This window comes from Diaporthe batatas (genome assembly GCF_019321695.1).
Source record: "Diaporthe batatas strain CRI 302-4 chromosome Unknown Contig00001, whole genome shotgun sequence".
In the NCBI taxonomy this organism is placed as follows: Eukaryota; Fungi; Ascomycota; class Sordariomycetes; order Diaporthales; family Diaporthaceae; genus Diaporthe; species Diaporthe batatas.
The window spans coordinates 3,935,120-3,961,781 of NW_025408548.1; the positions used below are offsets into that span (position 1 = coordinate 3,935,120).

Below are 26,662 nucleotides of genomic sequence, written 5' to 3' on the forward strand. Positions count from 1 at the left end.
GCGGGCCATTGAGAATGACAATGGCACGGGCATCGCCCACTCACAGACAGGGCGCACATGGCTTGCGGTGTGCCTGTGGTCCTGTGGTGCTGTGCCCGTGTGCCCCGTGTGCCCGTGTGCCCCGTGTTGGCCTTGCCTGGCCTTGGTTTCGGTCTTGGTACTGTTGCTCCATGTCCCCCGCCGCACACAATAGCCGCCCTGTGAGGCCCTGACCTGTCTGTGGACCGGAAGGTGGGTAAGTCTGCACGTGTAAATTTGTAAATTTGTAAATTTGGGTGCTACATAGTACTCTGTCGCGCAGCCCTGGCCGGGATTCCTTCTGTTCTATTTCCATCTGTGTACTGTGTAAGATGGAAAACAAGCGGCAGCCTGGACAGTTAGATACCTAGGTACCTACAGAGGTAGATACCTGGGTACATACTCCGTACCTGTAGAAACTCACCGATCTTGGGCTTCGTACCTACTCCGTGGGCGTATGGCGACAGATGCACCGCACAGCATCTTCTCCTTCAACTGGTGCTCGGCAATCGATCGGCCAGCGGCTCCAGCTCGTCCCTGCGAATCGTGTTTCGCCTACGGCTGGGCGGGGCCAGGCCTCGGGAACTGTGCTATCGCGGCAGCCGCCATGTTGCAGTCTGAGGAGCTCGTCTTGTGCATGCACCGTAGATCAAACCAGCTTTTCTTGCTCTTCAAGCTGTGGTCTTTCTCTCGGTTTGGGCCCGCCCACAGCCGTCCGTCTGCACATCTATGTACACGTGTGCTTGCATAGAGTTGGGTGGCATCTCGACTCCCCGATCCGGTCGTCGCAGCTACTTTGGCACGAACTGCACACACCATCCCGTCCTGTGACCTGATTCAGTGCCATTGGGTTTCGGCCTGCGCGAAGGGCAAAATCTAATTTGTTGCATTTCGAAACACCATCATCATTCAGTCATGGCGGAGGTCTGCCCCTTCTCACAACTTTACAAGGCCAGCTGAGGGCCGAGAGGAGCGCGTAGCCCTGTCCTGTCCGGGCTTGACGGCCAGAGTGCGCCTTATTTCGGCGGGATATTCAGGGGTTGCTCTCGGATAGAGCCCTATTTCGCATAGGGGTCTGTCCTCATGACAGACCTTGGAAAAGGCATCAAGTCCCAACATGGGGCCCAACAGACTGGACCAACCCTCACTCCACTTTGATGGGCGAAGCATCCCGGTACGCCGTCTCTGCTCTCACCGTGTATGGACGTCTCGGTGAGGTTCTGCTTTGCGGTTATATAGTCTCTTCTGTGATTTGTGTAAGGAGGTAGCCTCCAACGGGGGAAGTGGCCCGAAGCCTCGACACAGTGCGACAGCTGTGTCTGATCCATCATTCAAATGTTCCCAGCCACATAAGATCAGATGGGCATGCCAACTGCATCACTCACCGACCCCCGGGCCACAGATGGTGGGCCGGTGAGCCGTCGGTCCCAGCTCCACGACTCAGCACTGGTTCACGGCGAGCCAAGAGCCTTTGACGTCTAGAAGTCGCTGCCAATCGGTGGTCAACTGGTGACCACCAGCCTCGACCGAGGCAGGGAAGAGCCCCATTCTTGCCTGGCCACCAACGAGTGTGAGGTATTTGAACTAGCTTTTCAATCAAGTATGTCCCTATCTGGTATAGGCTCTGAAACCGTAGGATGTGCTGCTTGCGGATTCTTGCACTAGGTGTCTGTTTATGTTTAGGGGACCACCTGGGCAATAAGTGTGTATTTAAACGGCTGGTCCTGACTCGCCACTTACAAAGCGCAAGTAAGACACAAAAGCCTGGCCGTGAGACCAACATGGCGGGTCTATGCATTGCTGAGCATATTCTCGATTCCCAAATCTATACAAGGAGACGGATACACATCCTATCGGGGTATCGCAATGGCAGCACTCACAAGACACCTGGACGCACCAGTTTGCGGTTGCTAAAAGACTAGCCGCCTGGCACTTGAGGGTCTGAAGCTCGTTCACCTCGTTCACGTTCAATATCGCCCAAGAGGCGTATTTTGCTTTTTGTGTAATCAAGTTGGGGACGTTGAATATACAATAAAAACAGCAGAATGTGCTGGCGCGACACAGGCCATCATTTGCCCGTTATACCAAAGCCGCTTCACTCCAAGCCATGCCATGCGGTGTCATGCTATGCTAGACGCTCTCTTTGCTACAAGAACAGCCAAACCCCACCCGTCCTTCCAATATGCACATCATGTGTGTGCGTGTGTGTATGTATGTATATGTGCCCCCTGGGTCCTGCAAGCCCATCAATACACTACTGGGGACAGCCTTTACGTCAGCTGGCCAGCCGGCCACGTGTAGATATATGTTGGCTTTCAAGACCGAAGTGGTTCATCGCGACTCCTTCAGAAGGCATGGCCCTGATGATGCGGTGGCATAGGGCCCCTCGTCGTACCCGGGGTGCCTGGCGTACGAGGACCCTGAGGCACAAACTGCCCCTGAGGAGGCATCATCATGGGCCGACTGAACCCTCCTGGACCGGGAGACGCCTTTCTCATCTGGCCTGGGCCAGGACTCTGCATCCTCATCGGCCCTTGGCCCGGGCCTGGCGAAGCCATCCTCATTGGTCCTTGACCTGGTCCTGGAGAGGCCATTCTCATCGGGCCCTGTCCGGGGCCGGGGCTGTTCATCCGCATCGGAGGCTGCATGCCGGGATTCCCGTAGCCACCCTGAGGGTGACCGTACTGGGGACCGCCTTGCTGTAGAGGTGGAGGACTCATGGCGTAACGGGGTCCCGGGCTCATGGACCGTGGGCTGATGGGGCTCACAGGCATGCCTATCCCAACAGGCGGTGGAGACAGAGTTGCTGACCGCGGCGGGCCAGGTTGTTGGCCGGGGTAGCCTCCACGGCCCATGCCCGCGTTGTAACCCATGTTACTTTGCATCCCCATGCTGCCGCCGTACGTCGACGGCGCTTGGGCATTCATCGGGCTCATGCCCATGTTACTCATGTTAGCCATGCTCATGTTGGACGCTCCGTACATTTGCTGCTGGGCATATTGCTGCTGCTGTTGAGCATACTGCTGCTGAGCATACTGCTGCTGCTGGGCGTGTTGCTGCTGGGCGTGTTGCTGCTGGGCGTGTTGCTGCTGCTGGCGCTGATGGATCGCGTTCTGGACCGTCTGTGATTGGTAACCCTGCTTCATCTGTGCCTTTTCTCTCTCGCGCGCATCAATCGCTCCCACGAGACCGGGCCCCTGCGCCTGAGGTCCCTGGCTGTTGGTAGCCATGCTGATCAATGGCGTGCCGGTAGTCCGGGCTAGATGCTCTTGCTCACGCGCTGACAGGGTCGTACTGGCTCCTCCGCTACCGTTCACCCCCAGGATGTTACCTGAGCCACGGGAGGGAGGGCGCTGCAGCAGATCTGCACTGCCGGACCGGGAGTGCCGCTTGGTGAGATAATCCTGACTCCCGGTGCGCTTCACCATTGGCGGAGAAGGGGCCATGTTCGCCAACGCGTTGCCCGACGGAGTGCGCTGGTGTGCGTACTGTGGAGCCGTCGCCGCGGCTGCTCGCTGTGCCACAAACTCCTCAGGGGAAAGTGCGCCATCTCGCCCGCCGCCACCGCCGACGGCCACGCCAGGCTGCCAGGCAATGCTCCGACGCTTGAGCGTGTCCTCGGACTCGTTTCGCGCGTGTCCGAACTCGGCTGTGAAAGGTGTGATGTTCGCAGTAGGGGTCGTAGGGGCAGGAGTCTTCCGCGGTCCAGGAGAGAATGACCTTGGTGGCTGAGACGTGGGTGGGTTCGGAGGGACCCAAGGCCCGCCGGGGACAGTCCGCTCAGCACCATGGGCGAGGTTCAGGGTAGGGCCAAAGTTGATGTCCGGCATGTCTACCCGTGATCTGCCAGAGCCAGAGTCCGACCCTGCCGTGTCTCCAACCGTTTTCAGTACTCCGGCTCGTGGTCGTTCCCGCGATTCTTGAGTCTCGGAAGACTTGCGGGTGCTGGCATAGTCAGGACTATCCGTTGATGCGGTGTCATCGTAGTTGCTACTAGCCTCGCTCCTCATTGTTCCCTGCCGCTGCCTCTGCCGCGACGCATCCTGTTGGTCATAATCATGAGGGTGCGCCTCGGGCGAGTTGACCAGCTGGAACGCAGCTTCATCCAGGATGTGGTTGCGCAGACTGCTGTTGGTCGATGGGGAGACTGGCGTCACGTCGCCGGTGTTGCTTCGCGAAGACCCCTGGCGTGAAGAGGCTGCCCTGGACTGGAGGCTGTCTGTCCGTGCGGGCAGTGGCTTCCTGTGGATCGGCGGGGATCCGACTGTCTGCAATGGCGGAAGGGGCTTTCGCTGGGCCCCGGGCGGCGGCGTCCTGCGGCTGCTAGGCGGAGGCCCACCAGGTCCAGGGTTGTAAGGTTGGTGCTGGCTTTGCGGGCCAGGCGGTCCCATCATCCCAGGAGGTGGTCCTCTATTCTCTTGTGCATACCCGGGCGGCGGCATTCCACGGCCCCGCCCACCTCCGTGAGGCGGGGGCGGCGGGCCGCGTGATCCTGGCGGCACTTGGCCGGGAGCAAAGTGACCCCTGCCACCATGACTCGGGGGATAGGGTCCCGGACCACCAGAGCCCGGCCCTTGTGCTGGGCCCGGCGCCGGAGAGGGGCGTCTTTGTCCATCGCCATGGGCGCCGGGTGCCAGTGGAGATCTGGACCTCTTCTGTTCCAGACTCATTTGTGGTGGTGGCATGCCCGGAGACCGCGGCGGGGTGGGATTACCCCCGGGGACACTCAGTCCTTCACGAGATCGGTTCTCATTAGCAGACGATCCTACCGAGTTAGCGTAAGCATTGGTATGTACCGCTAAGCCCCGGGGGTCTGCTTGCCCGGATGAGGAGCCTGCGCTCTGCTCATCACTGTACCTCTCCCCGCCGCCTTCCATCAGAGCAGGGTCCGTATTAGTCTGGAGGGCAACGCCCAGCTGCTGCAGGGTCGCGCTCGACAGACGGCTTGTGGCCCTCCTGAGTTCTGGGGAATGATATGCCCTCTGTGGACGGGCCGTGGCCGCATGCTGAAAGGACGGCGGCGCCTGAACGGGCTCCGGGGTGCTCATGTTGTGTAGGCCCTCTAGATCTCGCACTGGTGGGGCCAGGCCTGGCTGATCATCCTCCGAACTGACACGCTCTGGTGTGGGAGCAAGGTCGTTCGCGAAGCGTGCGGGCGTGTGGCCGCGCGGTGGCGTCGGTCCTTGCCGTTCGTCTTGGAGATGTGGCGCGAAGCCATCGAGACTGTTCGGACCACGTATCTGGGTGTCTGAGCTGTTGCGCTGGTGGCCAGTCACCCCGGCCATGGCGTTGGGACCACGGGACCTGTCGCCGGGCGGAGCTGAGTCGTTGCGCGGGCCAGGGGTGGAGGCGGAGAACGAGCGAGAAGCCCGCACGGAAGGCCCATCATCTGCGAAACCCACCCCTCTGGACCTCGCAGCAACTGGCACAGAAGGGCCGATGCTAAGGCGCTTGCTCCTGCGGCTGTCACTGCGGGCCGCGGCTGGCGTGTCATCCACCGCATTCATCCTCTGACCCGTCAGCTCCTTGAGCTTCTTCTTCCACTCCCGTTCCGACCATGAGCCGCTGCCCTCGGTGAGGATCAAGTTCGTCACATCGAGTATCTCCAGGTACCCATATCTTCTGTGTTTGGGCATTGCGAACATGAGCGATCTTGCGTCGAGGACACTCGCCACCAGCCGCCCGGGGCGGCCGTACAAGCCAAAAGTATCCCACGTCGGAAACATGAATCTCAGCAGCATCTCAAACCCATTGACGGCCGGGGGCACTTCAGGCATGATGAAGACGAAGCCTTCGGTCGACGACGGCGGATCAGAGTGAATAGTGATGTTGCACTCGATCTTGATGAGGGTCGAGGCGTCGATTAGGGACTTTGCCTGGGGGTAGATTGCATAGCAGGAATAGGCATCCGTTATGGAGGCGATCGGCTTGGTCTTCTTTTGCTTTTTCCCGTCCTTTTTGGTATCGTAGAACTTGACGTCGCCCTTGAGCACGGGTGGTTTCGAATGGTCGTATGGAGACCTCTTCCTCATCTCCTTCTGATGCTTTTGGAACTCCTTTTCGTCCGGCGGCGATATGACACACCAACAACGTCGCCACGGGACTCCAGCACCGAACCGCACGCGCACCCACGCTTCTGTCTTGAATCTTGCCCTCTCCATGATCAGGTTGATGTTGTTCACCGTCTTGCCCTTGCCGGCAATCAGCGCGCCTGTGTATGCCTCTTGCAAGGTCGAGTGCTCGAACATGGCCAGCCGGATGCCTGCGGTCCATTGCAGCAGGGAGTGATGCGAGTTAAAATGAAGCAGGTATCGATTCCTCCCCGCCGTTGATATGCTTAGGATGTTCTGCAGCGGTTGCTCGTCGTTGGACCTCGTGGGTAGTGATTCGATCTGCATCACTTGTTAGTGGCCAAGACGCACACGTGCCCGCACTCCGGCGCCTTGCCAGTTGTCAATTACCATTTTGATGGAGGCATCTGTCAGGTTGATGAATTTTGGCAACACCTCGCCGTCCTCGCCCGCTGCGTCGAGCTCTGCGGCGTCCCACAGCGACAGGACGGTCCCTACAAGCTGCGCGAAGCATTCCGTCCATGTTCGGTCTGGGTTGGGTCGCCCGTCTGCGGGGGTATTTTGTCAGAGCCAAGGCCGAGGGACGGTGTGGTGACGTGAACCTACGTGTATTTTGGTCATCGAGCTTAAGGAAGTAGCCCTCCTGGTACAGCTTATTGGAATGGCTGTTCAGGAAGGTGAAGATGGGCTGCAGCTCCGGCGGTGTGTCGTCGCCGACGTCCATGAGGGGCGGCTGGAAGGTCTGTACCATGGACAAGGGGCGGCCGGAGTTGCTGCGATTCCTGCCCCGGGGGTTGCTTGTCGCGGGCGTGTCCACGGGTGACGAGGGGTGGATCGGGGACGAAGGCTGTATAGGTGTCGAGTTGCGGTGTGGATTCGGCGCACGCAGCGGGTTTGGGCCGTCGTGGGGAGGCGATGAGTTGGGCGTCGAGCTATGTGAGTTTTGTCTGCTATGCCCAGACAGCTGGGACATAAACGAGAGGACTGGTGATTATTTGCGAACCATCAGCACTGGTCAAGAAGGAAGATTAAACAGGACGGGGGGGCGACAGATCGTCCCGCAGGGCGGCCGCGGTGCAGCACTAAGTTGACCGGGCTAGGGCGTGCCTGAGAGCGACTGGGAAATTTGGCACCTGGGGTTGAGGTGGGTGCGAGTGCGGTCTGGTGCAGAGGTAAGGGTGGGTGGGGGGGTTGGTAGGGATTCGCAGCGATGTGTCAGGCTATCATGCGCTGCAGCATGTCAATCCACGGGGAAGGGAATTTGGCCTGTCGGTCGAGGGCGAAGGAGAGCGAGACGGGGGGGGGGGGGGAGCGGGCAGGCGGGCCAGACGAGGCGAGGCTAGCAATCAGTTGCGCGCGAAAGGTGGTCGAAAAGGGCAAGGGGAAATGGAGATGGAGGAGCCCTACCGCGACTTCGACCCATTTTTGTCCTCCCCAGAGATCCCTTAATTGCGCGTCGCCCTTTTCCTTCACACTCCCCCTAAAAATGGGAGTGGTGGTGTCAGCCAGCCAGCCGCCCGGGTGTCTCTGGACTGGAAGCGGTCTCGGCCGTGCCAGGGGAAAAGAGGTAATAACTGGGACGGGAGACGCCAGACAATCAGCGGGTTGAACAAGTCAAGGGCGGGCTTCGCTGCGCTGGAGTTTTTGCCTAGAACAACCTGTCTTGCCCCCTCTTGTGTGAAGGACTGCTTCGGATACCACGGCGCTGCCTGTCTTGTGTATCTTGCTGCGCCGCAGAATGCGCCGCAGGACAAACAAAGGCTCCGCTCTCACTTCTGACCAACTTCCCAACTCGGTGTGATTACAGAATCAGAAGGTACGGGGGCGAGGGGGGCAAAGGTGGAAAGGAGGAAAGATCTTCTCACAGGCTGGTCTGTAAGGGCCGCTTGGTGAGGGACGGGCCTCACAGCACGAAATAGACTTGCAGCTTGTTCAAAGCCTCGGCGGTGACGCTGCCGTCAAGGGCCTCGCAGCTTCACGCCTGGCAAGACTGGCCGTGGCCCCGAGATTGCAGACTCACTCGCACGTGGCGGCGCTCAGCAAGTGCGAGCCGGTGCGAATTCGGCAGTCGGAAGCGTAGTCGAGGTTCTGGCCCTGGCAACGGAGGGTTTCAAAGAGGTGAAAAGGAGGCGAGGCGAGGGGGAAGGTTCGGAGTGAGTTGCAAGAGATGCAAGTGATGCTGGAGGTGTGAACTTGCACGGATTATTGATGCGAGAGACGTACGTGATCCGCGCGACAAGGGTCTGGGCACTCATACGTCAGGTCACCAGCTTGCTGCTCTTGCGCGGCTCCATTGGCATCCAGGTTTCGTCTCGAGGTAAAACGGCATGTGGCGTCTAATCCGTCGGCAAAGAGGCTGCAGATCTCAGGTCAGCCCCGTGATGTGCTGTGCCTGTTGCTGTTTTGGTCCTGTCGGTATCAAGATGGTCGTCGCCTAAGACAAGTCATCCAGCGCCGTGACCTGTGCATGCACATGTGCCCATCTGCCTTGGTCGTATTGTAGGGCAGAGCAGCAAACGAGTGGGTTCCAGATTCGCCGCGGAGTTGTGCTTGCAGGGGGGGGCTGCGAGAATCCCAGTGGCTGGCCGTGGACGGCGACACCGTCGCCCGTCTCTGCGCGCTTGTGTGTGCAAGCTTGCCAGGTCAACCCCGTGGCGTTGATGAGGTGGAAGTTGGACTGCCAATAAGTAACCCAGGCAGGGCGGAGGGCAATGCATAAGAGAGAGGGTTAGCTTGTCCGTCCGTACGCCGCCGGCCAGCCAGGACGAGTCAGTAGTCGACAGTATGTGGAAGAGGTGCGCGGGCGTGAGTGGTGACGTTACTGCCCGAGGCCGAGGTGAGCGATCGTGCCGTCCAGCTGGGTGGGTACGGTGCCGTACAGCTAGGTAGGTGGCTTCCCGAGACCGCAATTCCGCAATGGGGGAGAGGGAGAAAAGAGAGAAGGCGGGCGGGGGCGAGGAAGAGAGGCTCTCCAGGACGGGATCTAGACCAGCCGGCATGCCGTGGAAGGCGTGAAGGTGCCCCAGGCTACTGTGTAGGGGCTGGCCGCCGTCGATTTGACTGGCATCGGATCGATTCTAGCAGGATGAAAGAAAGCTTGGCCCTCTCGTCGGTCCTCTTCTTGTTTTGTGCCTCCCTGAGCATCCGGTCCATTCCAAATGCCTGCCCTGCCCAAGGGAAGGTACCTTTTGGTTAGTCTATGATCCGCATGCTAGCCCTGGCGACCCGTACTGGACGTAGCCCAAGGATCCGAGGTCTACATGGGCATCTCTGTCTGCAGCCAGCCCTGCCTGGCCTCCCTGCCTCCTTGTGTTTGGTGATAAAGTTTCCACACAGGAGTGCCGACGAGTACGACGGCTTGGCACGCCTGAAGCATGAGGCATGGTAATGACGATGGAGGTATAGCAGGCGTCCTCAGGTCACGGATCCAGGGCACGACCAAGGCAGGGGTTCTGGCATCTCGATTGGCAGCAGCATTTGTTCCCGGGGGGGGGATGCCTGAGTAAGATTCTGCCCAGCACAGAGTGGTCGTCGCCGCATGCTTTTGGCACCCCCCCTCCGGCCTGCTTCCTGCCCGTTGTGTGCTGTGTGCGCTCTGCTGCACGAGACGGGCGTTCACCGGCCTATGGGTTTCGCAATGCCCAGAGAAATGAGGTAGGCGAGCCGCCCAGGTGGATGTAGGGGTGCCAGACTAGCCGAGCAGCCGAGCAGCCTCTGGGTACCTAGGTACCTAGGTACTTGGCCCATGCCAGGTGAGCTTGGAACGCACGAAGACCGCTCTCAGGCACACAGGCGCAGTAGCTTGGCCGTGCTACGGACGGAAATGGCTGGCATTGTTGATGCCGTCGCTGCCGTGCGCCAAACACTACCCGTGCCATCTGCACCGTCCGTCTGCGTCTTGGTCAGCAGACTGGGGGGGGGCTGGCTGTCTCGGGCTTGATCACGCCTGGCCGTCCGTCAGCCAGGGCCGCCGAGCCATGTACTTGGGTGTCTCTGAGCGGCGACGGTCTGGGAGGTTGTATACGTAGGTATAGTGAAGCACGGCGGGAGGGTTTTGGGTTGGCTCCCAGTTGAACGGCTGGTTGGATCCCAGGTCTTCTCTTGCCCCTGCCAGCGCGTGTGGGGTGAGGGTGGAGGGGGGGTCGCAAAGGCAAGGCGCAGGCCGTAAGAACGAGCCCAACGAGTCTCTTCTCCTCTCCCGAGCTGATGTCGCCCCACAGACCCAAGGTCCCCAGGACCCTGGACGGATGGCCCTTGGTGGTTCGATGCACACAGCCTGCCAGCCTGCCAGCGAAAATGGTAGACCACTGGCGCAGGGTCGTGGAGCGGTCCCACCCTGGCGGCAATCAGCCATCTGACAGTTTCCACCAGGTGCTCGTGTACCTACCTACACACTCATTAAGTGCCTAGGTAGGTGGGTACCTAAGGTAGGTACTGTCAGAGTGTGGACTGTGAACTGTGAACTGTCAGGCTGTCAGACTGTCAGACTGTCAGACTGTCTGTCAAGATACGTTCCAGAGCACTACTTGGGCCTCGGATACTTTCAGACTTGCGGCAGGTTCGGATGAAGGTATATGGCGCATCCACAGGGTACCTGGTCAGTGGGCTTCTTCTACGGATGCACCTGCCACCTCGTACCTGCCCGTCTGCCGCATTAGCGGCGATCCGCGCAGTAGCGATCCCAGACACACCCAGAGCTGGCCCTTCGGGTCCCGGCCTAGCAGGCCTAGGCGTGGAACACTCTTTCCTGCTGGACACGCCTGTGGCTGCGATATCCCCTGCGGTCTTGGCACCACGCGGTCGATGGGGCATGCCATACTCAGGTGGCCTGAGTGGTCTGAAAGGCAAATAAAAAGAGAGCAAGGCAGGCCCTCCCCGGACGCGTTTCCAGCGTCTCGGGGTTTGGCCGCTTCCAAGCCTTCGGCCCAGGTCAAGAAGCCGCTTTCCGCCCCTCGGTATCCACTCGGCACGCCGTTGCCAGTCACACGTACTACCAGTATTGACATCTACCATTTATTACAGCTTGTCCAACCCGGCGTTAGGTTGTGTCTTGGTGCCTGGGTGCCTGCTCACACACGCCAAGACTTGTCCAAGTGCCCTTGGCCTGCGATCTACTGCTCATGACTGCGCAATAGCGGCGGCGGCGGCGGCGGCGACGACGACAACGACAACGACAAGCTGACACTTACGAGGCGGCACACTTCTTTGACCAACCACACAGGTAGACCCCACACGGTCTCAATCCGCTTCGAGAGCTTGGCGTTAACCTCGCCAGGTGGGCCCTCCTTGCAATCCAACCTCGATATCATCTTCATTTTATTCAATTGCCCTCACTTGCTCCCCACCGACCGCCGCGTCAACCCTCCGGCAGACGATGCTGGAGACAAGGCGTGGGCGTTGTCAGCGGGATTGGTTCCAATACGCCCCCAATCCTCAGCACCAAGGCCGATCCTCTTGGCCCTTCTGCTCATCTTAGCAGTACCGAGCATCGAGCAGTCGATTACACGGTATACAGAGACCAGAGATGGCGCTCCCGGCCTTTCCGGCAGCCATCTCGGGGCTGTCTTCTCGGAACGAACAGGCACCCCGGTCTGGCTCGTCAATACCAGCCATCACATTGCCCCAAGGCATTGACCAGTACTGCGCTGCCAGCACATGCGCCGTCGCAATGGTCATAATTACGGTTGGCATGCCTGGCGGTGCTCCCAGTCAGGCCAGCATTCACCGCCCGGAGAAACAACAAGGTTTCGTCCCTCAACTCACTCCTCGTCCCAGTTCGAGGCACCCCGAGACATGTTGGGCGTGGCCCCACATGCAGTTGATCCCTTCTGCCTGACATCTGCCGACGCAAATGTCGCTCGCGAGTTTTAATCATAACTCGGCATGCCGGCACGGCTCTCCTCATTACGACGCCTCTGCTCATTGCCAAGTACCCGCGGTCTGAGAGTCAGAGAGCACAAGTAAAGCGTCCTCGATCACATCTCTGCACAGCCCGGCAGCGCCCTCACCCGGCCGCCGAGGTCAGCTTTGCCCAGACCGTGAATGTTCGCCTTGCATGCCTGCCTGCTCGCCCCGCGTACACGTAGCTCCTCAGCTCTGGAGTCTCGAGGGCGCCTCACACGCCCCCTCCCCCCACACGGCGCCAGCACACCTGCACGTCGGTAAGTGCCACAGGCTTTGGCGCACGCTACTCACGCATACCCATGTGGCCGGCCCGCGACCGCAGGATTTGGGTGATGGCGAAGCTGCGCTGTGGCGTGTATGCTCTCTTGACTTCCCGTAGGATTGGGTGCCCGGAGCAAGCTTCCTGGACCTACGTCATGCTGCACTGGCTGCCGTCGTATTTATGTTGGCGCCGCACATGGAATGGCTGGCGTCGCATGGCCGAAACGCAAGCCTGTCAGCCCCCTCGCCGTGCTGTGATACACACATGTCCAGTCCCGGGCCTCGGGGGTCTCGTGGGATCGCGCACTGCCATTGCATGCGTGCCACGGGAAGACAAGTACTTGTGGTACAGCAATGTCCTATGTCGCCGAAACGAATCTTTGCACCTTGTCTCTCAGCGTCTTCTTGGTTTTTTTTTTTCAATTGGCGCATAACCTTTAATTTTACGTACGACACCGGGCTCGTCTCATTGCCTGGCCAGCCAGGGCTTTAGACCAGAGCCTGCGAGGTCTGTGTGCCAGCTATGTGCAGGTGGCAGAACGAGCAAGGTCTCTCAATGCTTTCGCGGACTAGTCTGCCAATGAGTTTGTCTTCTAGATAGGAACCTTGCAAGCATGTGCCAAGGTAAAGAAAGTGTTGACAGTCCTATCCACACTAGTACAAGTGCCTCGGGCTTCAAGGTTGGATCACTTCCTCGGCCACTGCATTATTGCCGCGTCCTATAAGCAGGAAACAACAGTAAGATGAAGCGAGCTTTTGACACGGTGATTGCCATGTGTCGACAATAGCGACAAAGCTGGTTTCGATGCTCAGGAGGGAGATCATGCAAGCCACTTCTTGTTACATCCTGGGCTCACCTGATTGTGGGCAGATGATACCGGTTACCGATACCTTATTCGAGTCACTTGGTGCACTCTTTACCTAGATAAACGCTTCTCTTCTCGAGGACTCTTGTAGGAGCTCTATCCTAGGCTTGTCCATTGCCTTCCCCTCCACGACCCCGAACCTGTCTGGGACCAAGGCAGTCAGCACTTGTGAATTGGGTTTGGAGTTCTCTGAAGACAGTGGCATCAATCTTCTCACAGCTACCGCATAGCGATGTGTTCCATATTTGATGGTGGGAAGCAGAGACGTTCCGAGCAGCGCCATAACGAGGTCACCTCGCCTGGTCTCGCCTGGCCCTTGTCCAATTTAGCTGTTCTTGCGGAGAAGTCTACATTTCGCAGCCGGGCACTGGAATCGGTTTCGCCATGTTCCAGCCCGATGGGCAGGACAGCATTCCAGCTTTTCTCCGTGACGCTCGTGACCCCGTCTGCGACTGCAAAGCCACCAGCTCCACCTGCGCTGCGTCTATTCGCATCTCAGGCCTCCCAGAAAATTGACCCCATCTGAAGCTTGTATAGGGGGGTAGGCCCACAATCGCAGATGGGGAGCCTTCTCTCTTAGCCATCATTGCGTTCTGAGTGTATCAGCAGGAAGCGCTTTCTAAGAAGGGTCGTTAACGTCCAATGTTGCGCAGTTATAGGAGTCACGCTGGTGATAAGTTCTCGTAATCTGGGTGAGCTGGCCTCGTAGTTCTGCATGTGGTAACAATCGATCCGCGAACATGAAATGAGGGAGAAAATCACTGCTACCTTCTCTGCCTTGGAACTTGACAGCCTTCGAGACAGCCGTGGAGGCTGGCACCCCCGTGCACAAGCTCGAGATTAATCGAGGTCCTGGAAGCCACCAGGATTACAGCGAGTTGGTCGTGTTGAAAGCGCTATTGGCTGTTCTACTGAAAATGGCTCTCCTGTCTCTGGAATCCCAGTTCCTGAGGAGGATATGCCAACGAAGGGCTTTGTGAACCTAGTCTATTGTCAGCGCACGCACACCTCGTGAGATGAGAGAAAAGGCGGCCGAGGTTTGCATGGCCTTTCTACATTGTAGTATAGTTTACCTTGGTGGGTCTATTTCAATGGTGGTAAGGGCGCCCTTTTGATACCGACTGGCCGCCCTCGCCGTTGTCGTCGACCACTGTGCCCCCCTTGTCTAGTCTCGGTGAGACACTGGTAACTGTAGGCACAATCGAAATTTGTTGTCTACGCTGGGTTGGTTGCAACACTGTATTGTATGGTCCACGTCATGATATGCTGTGGTGACATTGTGAATAAACCCAAGTGCTTGTCTCTCTCACAATCAAGTCCAGTGTAGATCGGCACACCTTGTGGTTATCTAGACACAGTGAAGAAGACTGAGCACTGTAAACATCACGGCGTGTACAGCGTGATCTAGACCGAGAAGTCGTGACCTTTTTTCCTGTCTTGTCGTGCAAGTGTGGCAGAAGGTTAGTGCTGACGGCAACCACTCAGCCGTCGAAGCACCCAGCCCCGTTGCGCTCCCTAGGCGAGTAGGCTGCTTATTGGCTAATCATCGAATCAACATTCTCACGGTTCTCGTTGGAAGCATTCAACAGCCAGTGTATTTGTTGCCCCAGCCTTGTAACCATCGCACCAAAGCCCCAGGTAAGCGCCGCCCCGGGGACAGCTGCCATGCTCGTCGACATTGCCATGCCGGGCCAAACCCGCGAGAGGCCGTCCTCGATCTCCGCCACCTCACCGTCCTACGCCATCCTCCTATCCGGAACCCACGTCACTGGCAAGGAGACCCTCGCTGTTTCCTTGGCAAAGGCGCTGGGCTGCCCATGGATCAAGGCCGAAATGGCTCACAATGCAGCGACCTTCGGCGCCCGTTCTCAGGCCGCACGGGGCTTCAGTTATGAAAAAGTATTCGAACGAATCTGGTCATCCAAGCTGCAGCGCCTGGGCTTCCCGGCGGGTGCCAGCGAGCCAGTTGTGCAAAATGAGCCCAGTGCCGAGGCATCCGGAGGGCCAGGAGGGTCTGTCGAGACACAGCAGCGCTGCGCGGCGATAATATCACTGTACCACATGCGTAAACCTGCGCGGGATGCCATTCGTCATGCCATGCTGGCTTGCTCGGTTAGGCCTGTGTTTGCTGTTCTTCATATCACCAAGGAGACGCTGTCGGGAAGGACTGTTGGAGCGGAAGAGCCACGCTTGGCCGAGAGGATCATGGCGCACAAGGTTGCAGATATCGAGGCGCCGCTGGAGGAGGAGAAGGATGTTATCCTCTTGGATTCATTGCGGAACGTGGATGCATTGTTTCTGGAGGTTTTGGAGACAGTTTCCCAGAAGCTGCAAGTAGGTGGGTGAGCACACTGCATGTGGCCTTGTGTGGGCTGTTACCTAGGTATGTTGAAATGTTTCTTTATAAGGCAATTTGTTTACCGAGGCGCCGCCCTGCCTCCCGGGGCTCACAGGTCGGGAAACAGCTGACATTCAGAAGTTGTGTTTGTAACTTGGAAAAGCTCTCCGCCGGATCAGTTGCTTGGCAGAGGTACGGAGTGATGTTGATGTTACAAATAGGCATACTCGTCCCTGTCGCACCTCGAGCTGTTTTATTGAGCATCAGTTGGAGATTGCCCACCAACTCCTCAGATGAAGCCTCCCAACGTGTTTCGATTATCAAATGAACGAAATTGGCAAGACCTGTCCAGAGAAAAACCGGGTCTCTGACTAGGAGAAAAGACGATTGCTCCAGCACGGAAATGCGAGTGTCTGAGGCAAAGCCGGCTGGCTGCCAGGCTAACATACCTAGGCACCTAGGCTAGGTACTTGTACCGCGACCACATGGAAGTTCATATTCGACGCGGCGAGGTTGATCGGAACGCTATCCTCGTACCGCAGGAAGCTGAAGCATTGCCGGTTCGCAGCCGTTGTGACTTGCTCTGGACGATGCTGAGGGATAGTCATGTTGACGCAGGTCAACAAGACGAGCCAAGCGAGGAGTCTTCAAACAACTTGGAGGAAGCTTCAGCAGGTCTGTTTCCTAATGTTGACCAGAAGCTATTTGAAATCGTGGCCAAGGGGCATACCTCCTCCCCAGATGGTACTGGCAGGCCCGTTGCGGTTGCGGATCGCGCAAGGGTGCTAGAATGGAATACTTCTGTCTGGGGTTAGTAACCCATCCATTCGATCATTCTTCGAGACGTCGCTAACTGGGCTTTGTTCCTGACCAGATGATAATAAGTGGCCAGGAATCACTCTCTCGCTTGGCAATCTTGCTCGACCGTGTATTGGACCAAGTGCATCTAGGGGCTTTATGTTGCGAGAGAAGTGCCCGTACGATGCAACCATCGACCTCGACACCGCGCGCCTAGTTCCGGCGTTCGGCTCTGTCTCTGAATCAGAGAGGCTACCATCCAAACTGCGACTCGATAATCGCTGTATCACTTGCTATTCACGTGTCCAACTTGAGTCCTTCTTCAAAACTCATGGCGTACCGGTCCTCGAAAAGGTCACAGCTCAATGCAATGTCCTTGGTTGTCGGCAAGAGTCCTTTCAAAATTTCGGAAAGTGCGTCGACCATTCGTTCGGGGCTGTAATAGCCAACCGTAACATGGAACGTGACAAGCAGATGGCTACAGTCGCATCTTGTCGAGCAACGCTGGAGGTCTTGATGCAAGAGCCATGGGCCTGTCCAGCTAAGTACGACATCGTATCCAGGCGGACCTCCGAGATACAACAGCACAAACGATCTGGGTCAGATCTGGTGGTGTTAGACACCGAGTTCTCGCCTGCGTCGCTACAGCTCTGGGAGTTTTCGATTGTCGAGAAGGTGTCTGGAAACTGTTTGATCGATACCTGCATCATCTATGAAAATGGCTTGAACCACGAGTCTTTTACTCGTGTATTGCGCACTGCGAGCGAAAACAAGGCCAGCGCGGTGTACAACTCGCCTCGGCGGACCACACCATTGACAGTAGATGAAATTGCAGCGAAACTTGTCGCAGCTGGCATCACCCCAGACACGATCTTCATAGTTTGGCATTACGCAAAAACGGACCTACAAATTTTGAGAGACTTCTTGGAAGCAGAGGGCCATACCGGGATTCTGCCCAAAGACAAGAACTGCATTTCGCTACTGAAGCCCTTCCAGGACAATCTGAAGGTGGCCCCAAACGGCCTTAAGGCCTTCCCACTGAGACTGGAATTACTCTTTCCAATATTCTTCCCGCGTCATGATCTGATCGGCTTAAACCACCGAGCTTTGGAAGATACCTTACAAACGAGACTTCTAGCTCTAGCCTTCGACGAGCTCTGCAAGCCGACCAAGGAACGAAGCGAAAACTGGCGGCCGGCACATCTTGCCCGAGTCACACAAACATCGATCACGGACTTTTACCAGCATGAGAAAGGCGTACCCGTGGACCCGCATCTTGACACATGGGAGAACTAGTGAAACGAAGGCGATGATGCTGGTTGGCAGGGACGGTTTTGTTCAATGGAGTTCACTTCGCGGATAATGTATCTAGACCAGCGTTTACACGATTGACAGGACAACATTGGGCCACCTGGGTACCTAATGGATGGATCTTCTCAGTGTAGCCTTAACGCTAGAAATTGGGTCATCTCGACTTTTTTGCTACCGGCCTGCAACGGAATTCCCGAGAGTGACGACATTCACCACCCCATGTCGAATCAACCTCCTTGCGCAATGGAGAAGTAACGTCCTTCTCGAATTCCTCATGGCAGCAGTCTCTTGGGTGTGCGAGGATAGTACGCCGCGAGGTGGACGCTTGGTAGTGCCAGGAACCAAGCAACCACGCGATCAAGACCAATGCCACCTCCACCATGCGGCGGCACACCGACCTGTCGAAACGTCGCTAGGTACTCCTTGATACCGGAACTCCCCGGGTCGATGCCCTTGGCACGGATACGCTCCTCGAGTTCAGCAGGGTCGTGAATTCGTTGTCCGCCCGAGAGCACCTCCTGGCCTCGTACGAAGGCGTCGAAGGCATTTGTGACGCGAACGCCGTCTCCAACTGTAGTGGCGGCATCATCGATCTTGGCATAAAATGGGCGCGCCGTCTCAGGGAACTTATCGATGACGTAAAAGTCTGTCTTGTACTTGGCGCGGACGACTTCACCGAGAGCCTTCTCTTGAGGGGTGCTCATATCTTCATCGTCCCGCACGTTTGCGAACTCAGGGGGACCTTCTTCCCGTAGAAGCTTTTGTGCCTCGGCGAAGGTCAAGCGCAGGACTTCTTTGCCTGGCTCGGGAAGGAGGAGCGGTTCCGAATGGTAAACAGATCGGACAGTTTCAATCTCGTCCGCGCATCGCTCTGTAGTAATGGCATATCCGGTCAGCATATATAAATACAGAGACCCGACCCAGAAAGAATCTCGAGAACTGGTAGGTAGATGGAAACTGACCTTGGATTCCACGGAAGATGGACAGCAGCACGCCCTCAAGGATGGAGAGAACTTCGGTGTAAGAATTCCTGATTTCCATCTCGACATCAAGCCCCGTAAACTCGGTCATGTGCCTGGGTGTGTTGGAGTTTTCAGCCCTGAAGACGGGGCTTATGCTGAACACACGCTCCCGGCCTCCTGCAATCTCGAATTGTTTGTAGAATTGGGGAGATTGGGCGAGAAAAGCCTCCGAGCCGAAATACGCGAGCCGAAAAACATTTCCGCCGCCCTCAGAAGCGGCGCCGATAAGGCAGGGCGGTTCGAATTCCTTGAATCGGTGGGACTCGAGGTATGATCGAAAGAGCCTCTTCACTTCAATGCGGATATCCGCAATGGCCTGCTGAACAGGGGCGCGCTTGTGCATGGCCATATTATCGAGATGAGTGAGCATGCTGGCGGCTGGCGCGGTAGTCTCGGCACCGGCCTTCGCAACCTTCCCGATGTCAACATCTTCAACTTGGGTCTTCTCGTCGCTGAAATTAACTATAGGCTGGCTTGCAACCGCTAGAGTCATGCCGAGCATAGCGGGAGCCGGCGCGAGCGCGAAGCACTTTGTGATGTGGAGCTCTAGTCTTGAGACTCGGCAGCTCTTGACGGGCTCGAGCGGTTGCTTCACTTTGGCTTCAACGGCCACGAAGCTCTCAGGGCTGATGCCGCTCACCCATTTCACCATGCGTCGACTGACAACGGGTTCCTCTTCAGAGGCCAAAATGACGCCCTGAATGTTCCAGTTGCCCCCCTTGCGGAGTTCAACGAAGCCCATCTTGGCACTCTGAACGCGGGAGTTTTGAAGCCACGCACGCACAATGACCGTCTTCCCACAGTAGGTTTCATCCAGGGAGCGGATTTCGACTTCTTCAGCGTCGTTACTGAAGGCCGAGATCGTGTTCTGCCTATTTCCGTAGTTGTCTTTGGCGGGGTCGTCTTCGAGGTTCACATTGGCGGCGGCGGCGACGAGTTCTGCAGCACGCTGGGCTTTCAAGGCCTCCTTCTTCGCCTTAGCCTCGGCCTTCTTCGCGCCCTTTTTTGAAGTCGGAGCGCTCGAATCTTCCATGATGCTGTTGTTCGTCGTACTCAGTGGTGAAGTTGACTCCAATCCGTAGACCGTTGTACCAGACAGACCTTGGACGGGCAATGAGGGGCAGGGCACAGAAAAAAGATGGTTAGCGCACAGACCACTTTGGCTCCTGCACGTGCCAATTGAACAGAACACAGCTTTCCACAACAATCGCCTCACTTCAACAATTCGCAGTCAGATTTGCTATATTTACGCAATTACGAGCCTCATATTATCATCTTGAAGCTGTTCACATTTTTCTGACGATTTGCACGCCCGGCGCGACCTGCGCGACCGGTGCAGGCTGCGCCCACACGTCTGCGACCGACCCGACTAACGCGATCGTCGGGATCGCCGGCGACGTAAGGCACTGCTCAATTGACCTCAATTTATTACAGATATTGCAGATATCTCTGCATAGATGACCTCACAAAGATTTCAAGCAGTAAAATAGGGGTACTCTTATATCCTCTACCACTAGTATCCCCTAATATAACCAGAACCTCCTTACTTTTAAACAACTATCTATACTAAATAAATATAATAAGGACTTAATAGTAAAGCTAAAAGTTTTAATATTTAATTAATTAAAAATAAAATTTTTAATATTATTATTTTAAATATTATTATTAATTTTTAAGTATTTATTTATTTATTAATTTAATTTATTAATATATTAAATTTAAAAAAGTAATTAAAAGTATATTTATATAATAAAATAAAAAGTCCTTTTAAACTCTTTTTCTTTTTTAAATAATATTTTTATTTATTTTTTATTTTTAAAATTAATAAAACCTATTAATATAATAATTTTATTATTTAATTTACTTTAATTAATTTAATTATTTAACTTTAAATTATAATAATATAAATTTTATATTTTATATAACTTTAATTTAATTTTTAATATTAAAGAATATTATTATTATTTTAATAAATTTAATAATTTATATAATTTTATTCTTTTAAATATAAAATATAAACTTTTATTTTATATATTAATAATATTTAATATATTAATAAGTATAAAAACTCTAATAATAAAAGTTCTTTTATACTTTTTAATTTAAATATTATTTTATATTTATTATAAAATAAAAAATTAATAATTATAATTAATATATTATAAATATTAATTTATATATTTATATAATTTTAATATAAAAGAATTATATTATAAAGAAATTAAAAATAAAAGTAATATTTATTATTAATAAATTATTAAAGAAATTAATTTAATTAATTAAAATTTTTAATAAAATTAGTTTAATAAAATTAATAAAAGTTAACTAATTAGTTAATTTAATAAATCTTTTTTAATTTTATAAGTTTTATAATAATAATTATAATATTAACTTTTATAATTCTTTAAACTTTAATAATAATATATAAAAGTTAGCTTTTATTATTTTAAATTAATTTATAACTTAAATAAAAAATTAATAAAAACTTTAAAATAAATAAAGAATTAAAGTATTTTCTTTAATAATTTAATATCTTTAATAGTTATATTATTAATAATTAAAATTAAAGTAATTAAAAATTATATTATAAAAATAATAAAAATATAAATTATATAATAAAAGTTTTACTATATAATAAATTTATTAAAAAATTAATAAGTTTTTATTTATTAAAAATCTAATATCTAATTAAATATTAAAATTTAAAATACTTAAAAGTTTTAATAAACTTTAATTTATTTAATAAATTTATTTTTTAAATAATAAAACTTTATAAATTAATTAATTATTTTTCTTTTAATAAAAATATAAATTTATCTAAATATACTTTAAAGTAATATAATAACTTTATAATTATAAATATAATTTATTAAATTAATAAATTATTTTAATATTTATTTATTTTTTAATAATTAATAATAATAATAAATAATACTTTAAAATATTCTTTTAATTTAAAATTAATAAATATACTTAATTAAAACTTTATTAAATATTATATATAAATTAATATTTAATTAATAAGTATATTAAATAATAATAAATAATTTAATAATTAAATAAAAGTAATTTATTAATTCTTTTATTTAAAAGTTTTTTATTTATTAATATATTTTTTATTAAAAGTATTAAAAGTTATTAACTTATTATTATTTTACTTTATTAAAATTATTAAAAACTATTAATACTTTAAAAAGTATTATATATTATAATTAATAAAAAATATTTAAAAGTATTAAAAATAATTAAAATAATATTAAATAAAGTAAAATTTAATTATATATATAAATAATTAAAAATAAGTTATTAAATAATTATAATTAATAAATTTTATAAATAAAGTTAGTTTACCTTTTAATTAATAAAATAAAAGTTAATTTACTTTAAATTTACTATTTCTCCTTATTTATATACCTATAACTTCTCTTTTAAAACTTTTATAAATACTTAAAAGTTAAAACTTTAAAGTAATATTTTATTACTTAACTTTTATAAATAATTTAATAATATCTTTATATAATATATTATTAAAAAAGGTTAAATAATATTAAAAGTTTAAATATTATTTAAAACTATATATTATTACTTTTACTTTAAAGTCTTAAAATATTTATTATTAAACCTTTAATAATAAATTATTAAATAAATTAATAAAATAAAGTAATAAAAGGATTATAATAAGTTTACTTTTATAAAACTAATATTTAAACTTTTAAATACCTTTATAAAGAATAATATTTTATAAGGACTATTTATATAAACTTTTAATAAAAATATAACTTTAAAGGTAAATTAATTTTTATAAATTATATAATTATTTATTAAAATTTTTTAAAAAAGTTAAATAGCTTTATAATAACCTTAAAAGATTTTTAATTAATAAAAGTTTTATTATTAAGAATTTTTTTAATAAAAGTAATAATAAATAAATTATTAATTATTAACTTTAATAATTAATATTAAATTAAATAAATCCTTTAAAAGTATTTTTATTAACTTTTATTAAACTAATTTATAAAATAACTAGTTTAACTATTTTAAGTAATTATAAAAATATTTTTATAATATTTTATAAATATTAAAAATTTATAATAATAAAGATTTATTTATAAAGGTTTTTAATAAAATTAATAAAAATAAAAATTTATAAAGTTATTATAATTAATATATTAACTATTATATTTATTATTAAGTTAAATATAATTATATATATATAATTAATTAATTTATAACTTTATATTTTAAAATTTTTATTATTAATACTTTATAATTAACTAATTATAATACTTTTATATTTATATTTTATAAATAATTTATAACTTAATAAACTACCTTATTAATTTTTAAAAGTAAATAATATAAATAATATTTATAACTTTTTTAAAGAGTAAATTAATTTTAATACTTTTTAATAATTAATTAATTAATAATAATTTAAATATATAAATTAAATATATTTTTAATATAATAATTATATTTTTATTTTTATATTATAAACTATTAATTATTTATAAATTAACCTAATAGTAATAATATTAATTTACTTTTTTTTATTAATAAATAAAAAGACTATATATAAACTTAATAATATATTTAAAGTTATATTTAATATAACCTCTTTTTAATTATAATTAATCTTTAATAATAATTATTAAAAAAATATTAGGGTAGACTTAATACTATAATAAGTATTATATATTTTATTTAGGGGGGTATAACTAACTAGGGGCCCCTATTGGGGTTATAGGAAAAGTAGGTAGTAGAGGATATAAGAAAGGCCGTAAAATGGCTAACAAAAGTGTTAAACAGGGCATTTCCTTGCACGTCGCCGACCGGAGAAGCCGACCGGAGCAACCGCTCCGACCGCACAAGCACACCATACACTCAGCTCCTGTGGGTGGGACGCCACCCGGTGGGACGTCGCCAATTATATGTACAGGATGAAGCTGCTGAGATGGATTTGGTCCCCAAAAATATACTGGAAATGAGGAAGAAGTTGGGACTACAAGTGCACAGTCGCCCTCTCGGCAGTGGGAAAGAGATATCCTTAAGAAAAGGGAGTGGACTTGAGGGCCACGAGATGCTCTAACCTTTAAGATGCTTTGTGACGGCGGAGTCGGACCGGCGACGGCAGGATGCCCACATCCACGGCGTGATGATACCTACAATGGCGGCATGATGCCCTCTCCTTCTCGATAAGGCTGCAGAAGAAGCTCCTGGGACTGCCAGGTCGTGCCCGTGCGGAGATGAGAATCCCACACCTGCGCAGTCGCCTCCTCAAGCCAATCTCACGTGAGATTACTACTGCTACGATGCCCTCCTTTTCTTGATGACGGCGTCATGCCCTCTCTCCTTTGCTCAAAGACAGCGCCGGCGGCGGCGGAGCAGGAAGTACTGATAATTACAGCTTTCTCGGCGCTGCGAGCGAGCAGGTCAGCCTCGTGACGCGTCACACGCGTCCCGCAGACCCCGACGCGTCTGACTGATAAGGAGGAGTGAAGTACGATCGACCGGACCGAACAACAGCGGCGGCCTGCCACCTGGGAAGGCGGGATGCGCGCCTAGGTGCTGCAGCAGGTGCTGCAACCGGTGCCGTCAAGCGGCAGAATGTGTTTCGGGTGCCTCACGTATTCCATCTTTTCCGTGCAGACGCGCGATACAGCTTGGTGCTGCGGCTGTGGCCGTCATCCTGGTCTTCAGCTGCATACTGATCAGACAGTCCCTCGCTTGCCAGTGCTACCTCCAAGGCCACCAGGTCTTCGTGGGTGATGTTGAGATTAGGGTTTCCAGGTCTCGCCATGTGGAGTAAGGTCCAATATTGCTGTGATGAGAAAGTCGGACGGTTGCTGTCGTTTCGTGGTGGGCGGTTCGATCGGGATCAGAGGAAGGTAAGAGGAAAGGGATGGTGGGGGATTGGAGGAACCGGGAGACATTACAAGGTCCTTGAGAAATTCGATGGGAGAGAGGAAAAGGGGGTTGGGATCGACGAGGGCACTCGCCAGCGGGCCTTCCGTTGACCCCGGCGCTGCCATGTCAGAATAAGTGAACTGAGGTCGGTTTGGTGAAAGCAGAAAGCAGGCCGGCGGTCGCCTTTCAGAAAGCTGCAAGTGAGAATCTGCTAGTGTGTGATCACGTGACTGAAGGATGTGGGGCTTGGTTCACTTTCATGTCCTGGTGTTCCAAGATTTCATTACTAGTGTATAAGGTAGACTTTTATAGCCAGGCATAATACACCGCATATTAAAGTTATAGGTTATAATAGGTTAAGGTGCTTAAGTTTATTAGTAATGAGACTCCCTAGGATATAGTTAATAAAATTAGTAGTATTAATTATATATAAAAGAGTTTTTTATAAAAGAATTATATTTATAAATTAGGTATTATATTATAAAAATATAATAAAAGTTTCTTATTTAAATAAAATATTACTTATTATTATTACTAACTTAAATATTATAATATTAACTATATAATATATAATACTTTATTTTATATTAACTTTATATATATATAATAAGTTAAAAATAATTATTTTTAAAGTTATTAATTTAAGTGAAATTTTTAATTTAATTAAATAAAAAAGTAAAAGTTATTTTTACTTTTAAATAAAAAGAATATATATATTATAAAGTAAAGCCTTTTTAAATTTTAAGAAAGTAGAAAAAATATTAAGTATAATTTATTAATTAATATTAAACTATTATTTATAAAAACCTTTATATATATCCTTTAATTTTAATAATATTTCTTAAAGTTATACTTTTTTAAAATAATAAAATTAATAGTAAATTTATATTTAATAATACTAAATCTTTATTTAAAGCTAATAAATAATCTAAGCTTTTCTAATACTTTAATTTCTAATTAGTAAATCCTATAAAGCCGTGGGATTCTAAGTGTTAATTTATCTGGACTGAGGATAATTTTCTTGTTTAAATCACGGAATCTCAAGCTGTCTGAACATTATCAGCCGTGGCATACCTTTCCTGTCACGAAAACAATCGTTTCAAAATTTAGCCTCCTCGAATCTTGTGGCATAGTATCAGATTGTACGAGCGGTGTAGACCACGGAGGAAACTAGGATACTCGTTGTGCGTTTTCATTTTGGATGTAAATAGGACGCCTTGAATATTGTTGTTCCTCAGCTTTCGTCATTCTTATAATCATTCTTTGCTTGGTCATTGCATCAGAAAGAAGAACTACAGATACTGGGGGAGAAGGGGCAGCGCCTGTGCAAAATCCCAGCCTTTGATATGATACACGGTACCGTGCTTGCTTCAGTGACATTGTAAGCTGACATGTTGCGTCAGCGTGTCTGTTCGGTTGACCATTTATGGCCCTGGTTGACAAGACTACGTCGCGCATTTTAGATGTGTTTTGGGAACCAATTGGGTAGTATAATTACAGTCTCCTAAGCAAAGCCGGCCCGTTTAAGTGTTTCTGATCGCCACTTGGGAAGAGCCATGTTATAGTTCAGCCGCATGGTTACACAGCATAGGCAAGCAGCTATGGCAATTACTCGGGACCCTCAAGGGAAATAGAAAGCTCGCTGCTGGGATGCGCATCTAACCCCAACATCTCGTCAAGCTGGTCCATGTCAACTGGTCGGCTACTTGCATTCCGAGGTACTTACCAGGTGCTGTCGAGTGATGCACCTGCTTGTCTTGTACTAAAATTTTAACATATAATAGTACTCCCTGTAGGACCTGCTGATTCCGAATCTGCACTGTACAATGTCAGCTAGTTGCGATTGACCCGTGCCTAGGTGTGTAGTCTACTGAGGTGCAACTTCGAAATATGTCCTAGGTTGGACCCCAGCTGGGGACGCGAATAGTTCTCAAGACGATTCCAACGGCCGGACGAGCCAGTTTCCTATTCTTACAATTCACAAAGCAGTCACCAATTGTTGCGTCGGTGGAGGAGGACCAGGACAATCATCATATATGGATGAGAAAGAACCCTTCTGTATAGGGCACACAAGGGGCGCATGAAACCCGCCCTATACCGTATTTTAGTAGGTATAAAAAAAGGTTACTATAAGTCTTACAGTAGATCTACTATAAAACTATACTA

At 49.5% G+C, this 26,662-nt stretch overlaps 4 protein-coding genes across 4 annotated transcripts; 2 read left to right on the forward strand and 2 right to left on the reverse strand.

The window, feature by feature from the left end:
* Nucleotides 1-1,608: 1,608 nt before the first annotated feature.
* Nucleotides 1,609-9,150, reverse strand: KVR01_000371 (uncharacterized protein). The gene is made up of 5 exons (XM_044793624.1): nt 7,955-9,150; nt 7,497-7,663; nt 6,696-7,073; nt 6,480-6,637; nt 1,609-6,410 (listed from the first exon to the last, which is right to left on the reverse strand). The coding sequence occupies exons 2-5, from the start codon at nt 7,510-7,512 to the stop codon at nt 2,364-2,366; spliced, it is 4,599 nt and encodes a 1,532-aa protein (XP_044650320.1). The 5' UTR covers nt 7,513-7,663; nt 7,955-9,150; the 3' UTR covers nt 1,609-2,363.
* Nucleotides 9,151-14,620: 5,470 nt separating this feature from the next.
* Nucleotides 14,621-15,563, forward strand: KVR01_000054 (uncharacterized protein). Its single transcript, XM_044783786.1, has one exon. It carries the CDS (start codon nt 14,786-14,788, stop codon nt 15,464-15,466), a length of 681 nt encoding a protein of 226 aa, XP_044650003.1. The 5' UTR covers nt 14,621-14,785; the 3' UTR covers nt 15,467-15,563.
* A 380-nt stretch (nt 15,564-15,943) lies between these two features.
* Nucleotides 15,944-17,284, forward strand: KVR01_000255 (uncharacterized protein; the record flags this gene model as incomplete). The annotated part of the gene is made up of 3 exons (XM_044792540.1): nt 15,944-16,268; nt 16,333-16,855; nt 17,092-17,284. 3 exons carry the CDS (start codon nt 15,944-15,946, stop codon nt 17,282-17,284), a joined length of 1,041 nt encoding a protein of 346 aa, XP_044650204.1.
* Nucleotides 17,285-17,588: 304 nt separating this feature from the next.
* Nucleotides 17,589-19,831, reverse strand: KVR01_000584 (uncharacterized protein). The gene is made up of 2 exons (XM_044790402.1): nt 18,530-19,831; nt 17,589-18,438 (listed from the first exon to the last, which is right to left on the reverse strand). The coding sequence occupies exons 1-2, from the start codon at nt 19,620-19,622 to the stop codon at nt 17,840-17,842; spliced, it is 1,692 nt and encodes a 563-aa protein (XP_044650533.1). The 5' UTR covers nt 19,623-19,831; the 3' UTR covers nt 17,589-17,839.
* Nucleotides 19,832-26,662: the final 6,831 nt, after the last annotated feature.

Bases quoted from the DNA above. Each gene is read 5' to 3' on its own strand.
- KVR01_000371 (XM_044793624.1), bottom strand. The intron at 6,638-6,695 runs GTAGGTTCACGT...ATACCCCCGCAG, and splicing joins GCTCGATGACCAAAATACAC to ACGGGCGACCCAACCCAGAC. The intron at 6,411-6,479 runs GTAATTGACAAC...CAAGTGATGCAG, and splicing joins CAGATGCCTCCATCAAAATG to ATCGAATCACTACCCACGAG.
- KVR01_000054 (XM_044783786.1), top strand. From the start codon at position 14,786: ATGCTCGTCGACATTGCCATGCCGGGCCAAACCCGCGAGAGGCCGTCC.
- KVR01_000584 (XM_044790402.1), bottom strand. From the start codon at position 19,622: ATGGAAGATTCGAGCGCTCCGACTTCAAAAAAGGGCGCGAAGAAGGCC. The intron at 18,439-18,529 runs GTCAGTTTCCAT...CCATTACTACAG, and splicing joins CATCTTCCGTGGAATCCAAG to AGCGATGCGCGGACGAGATT.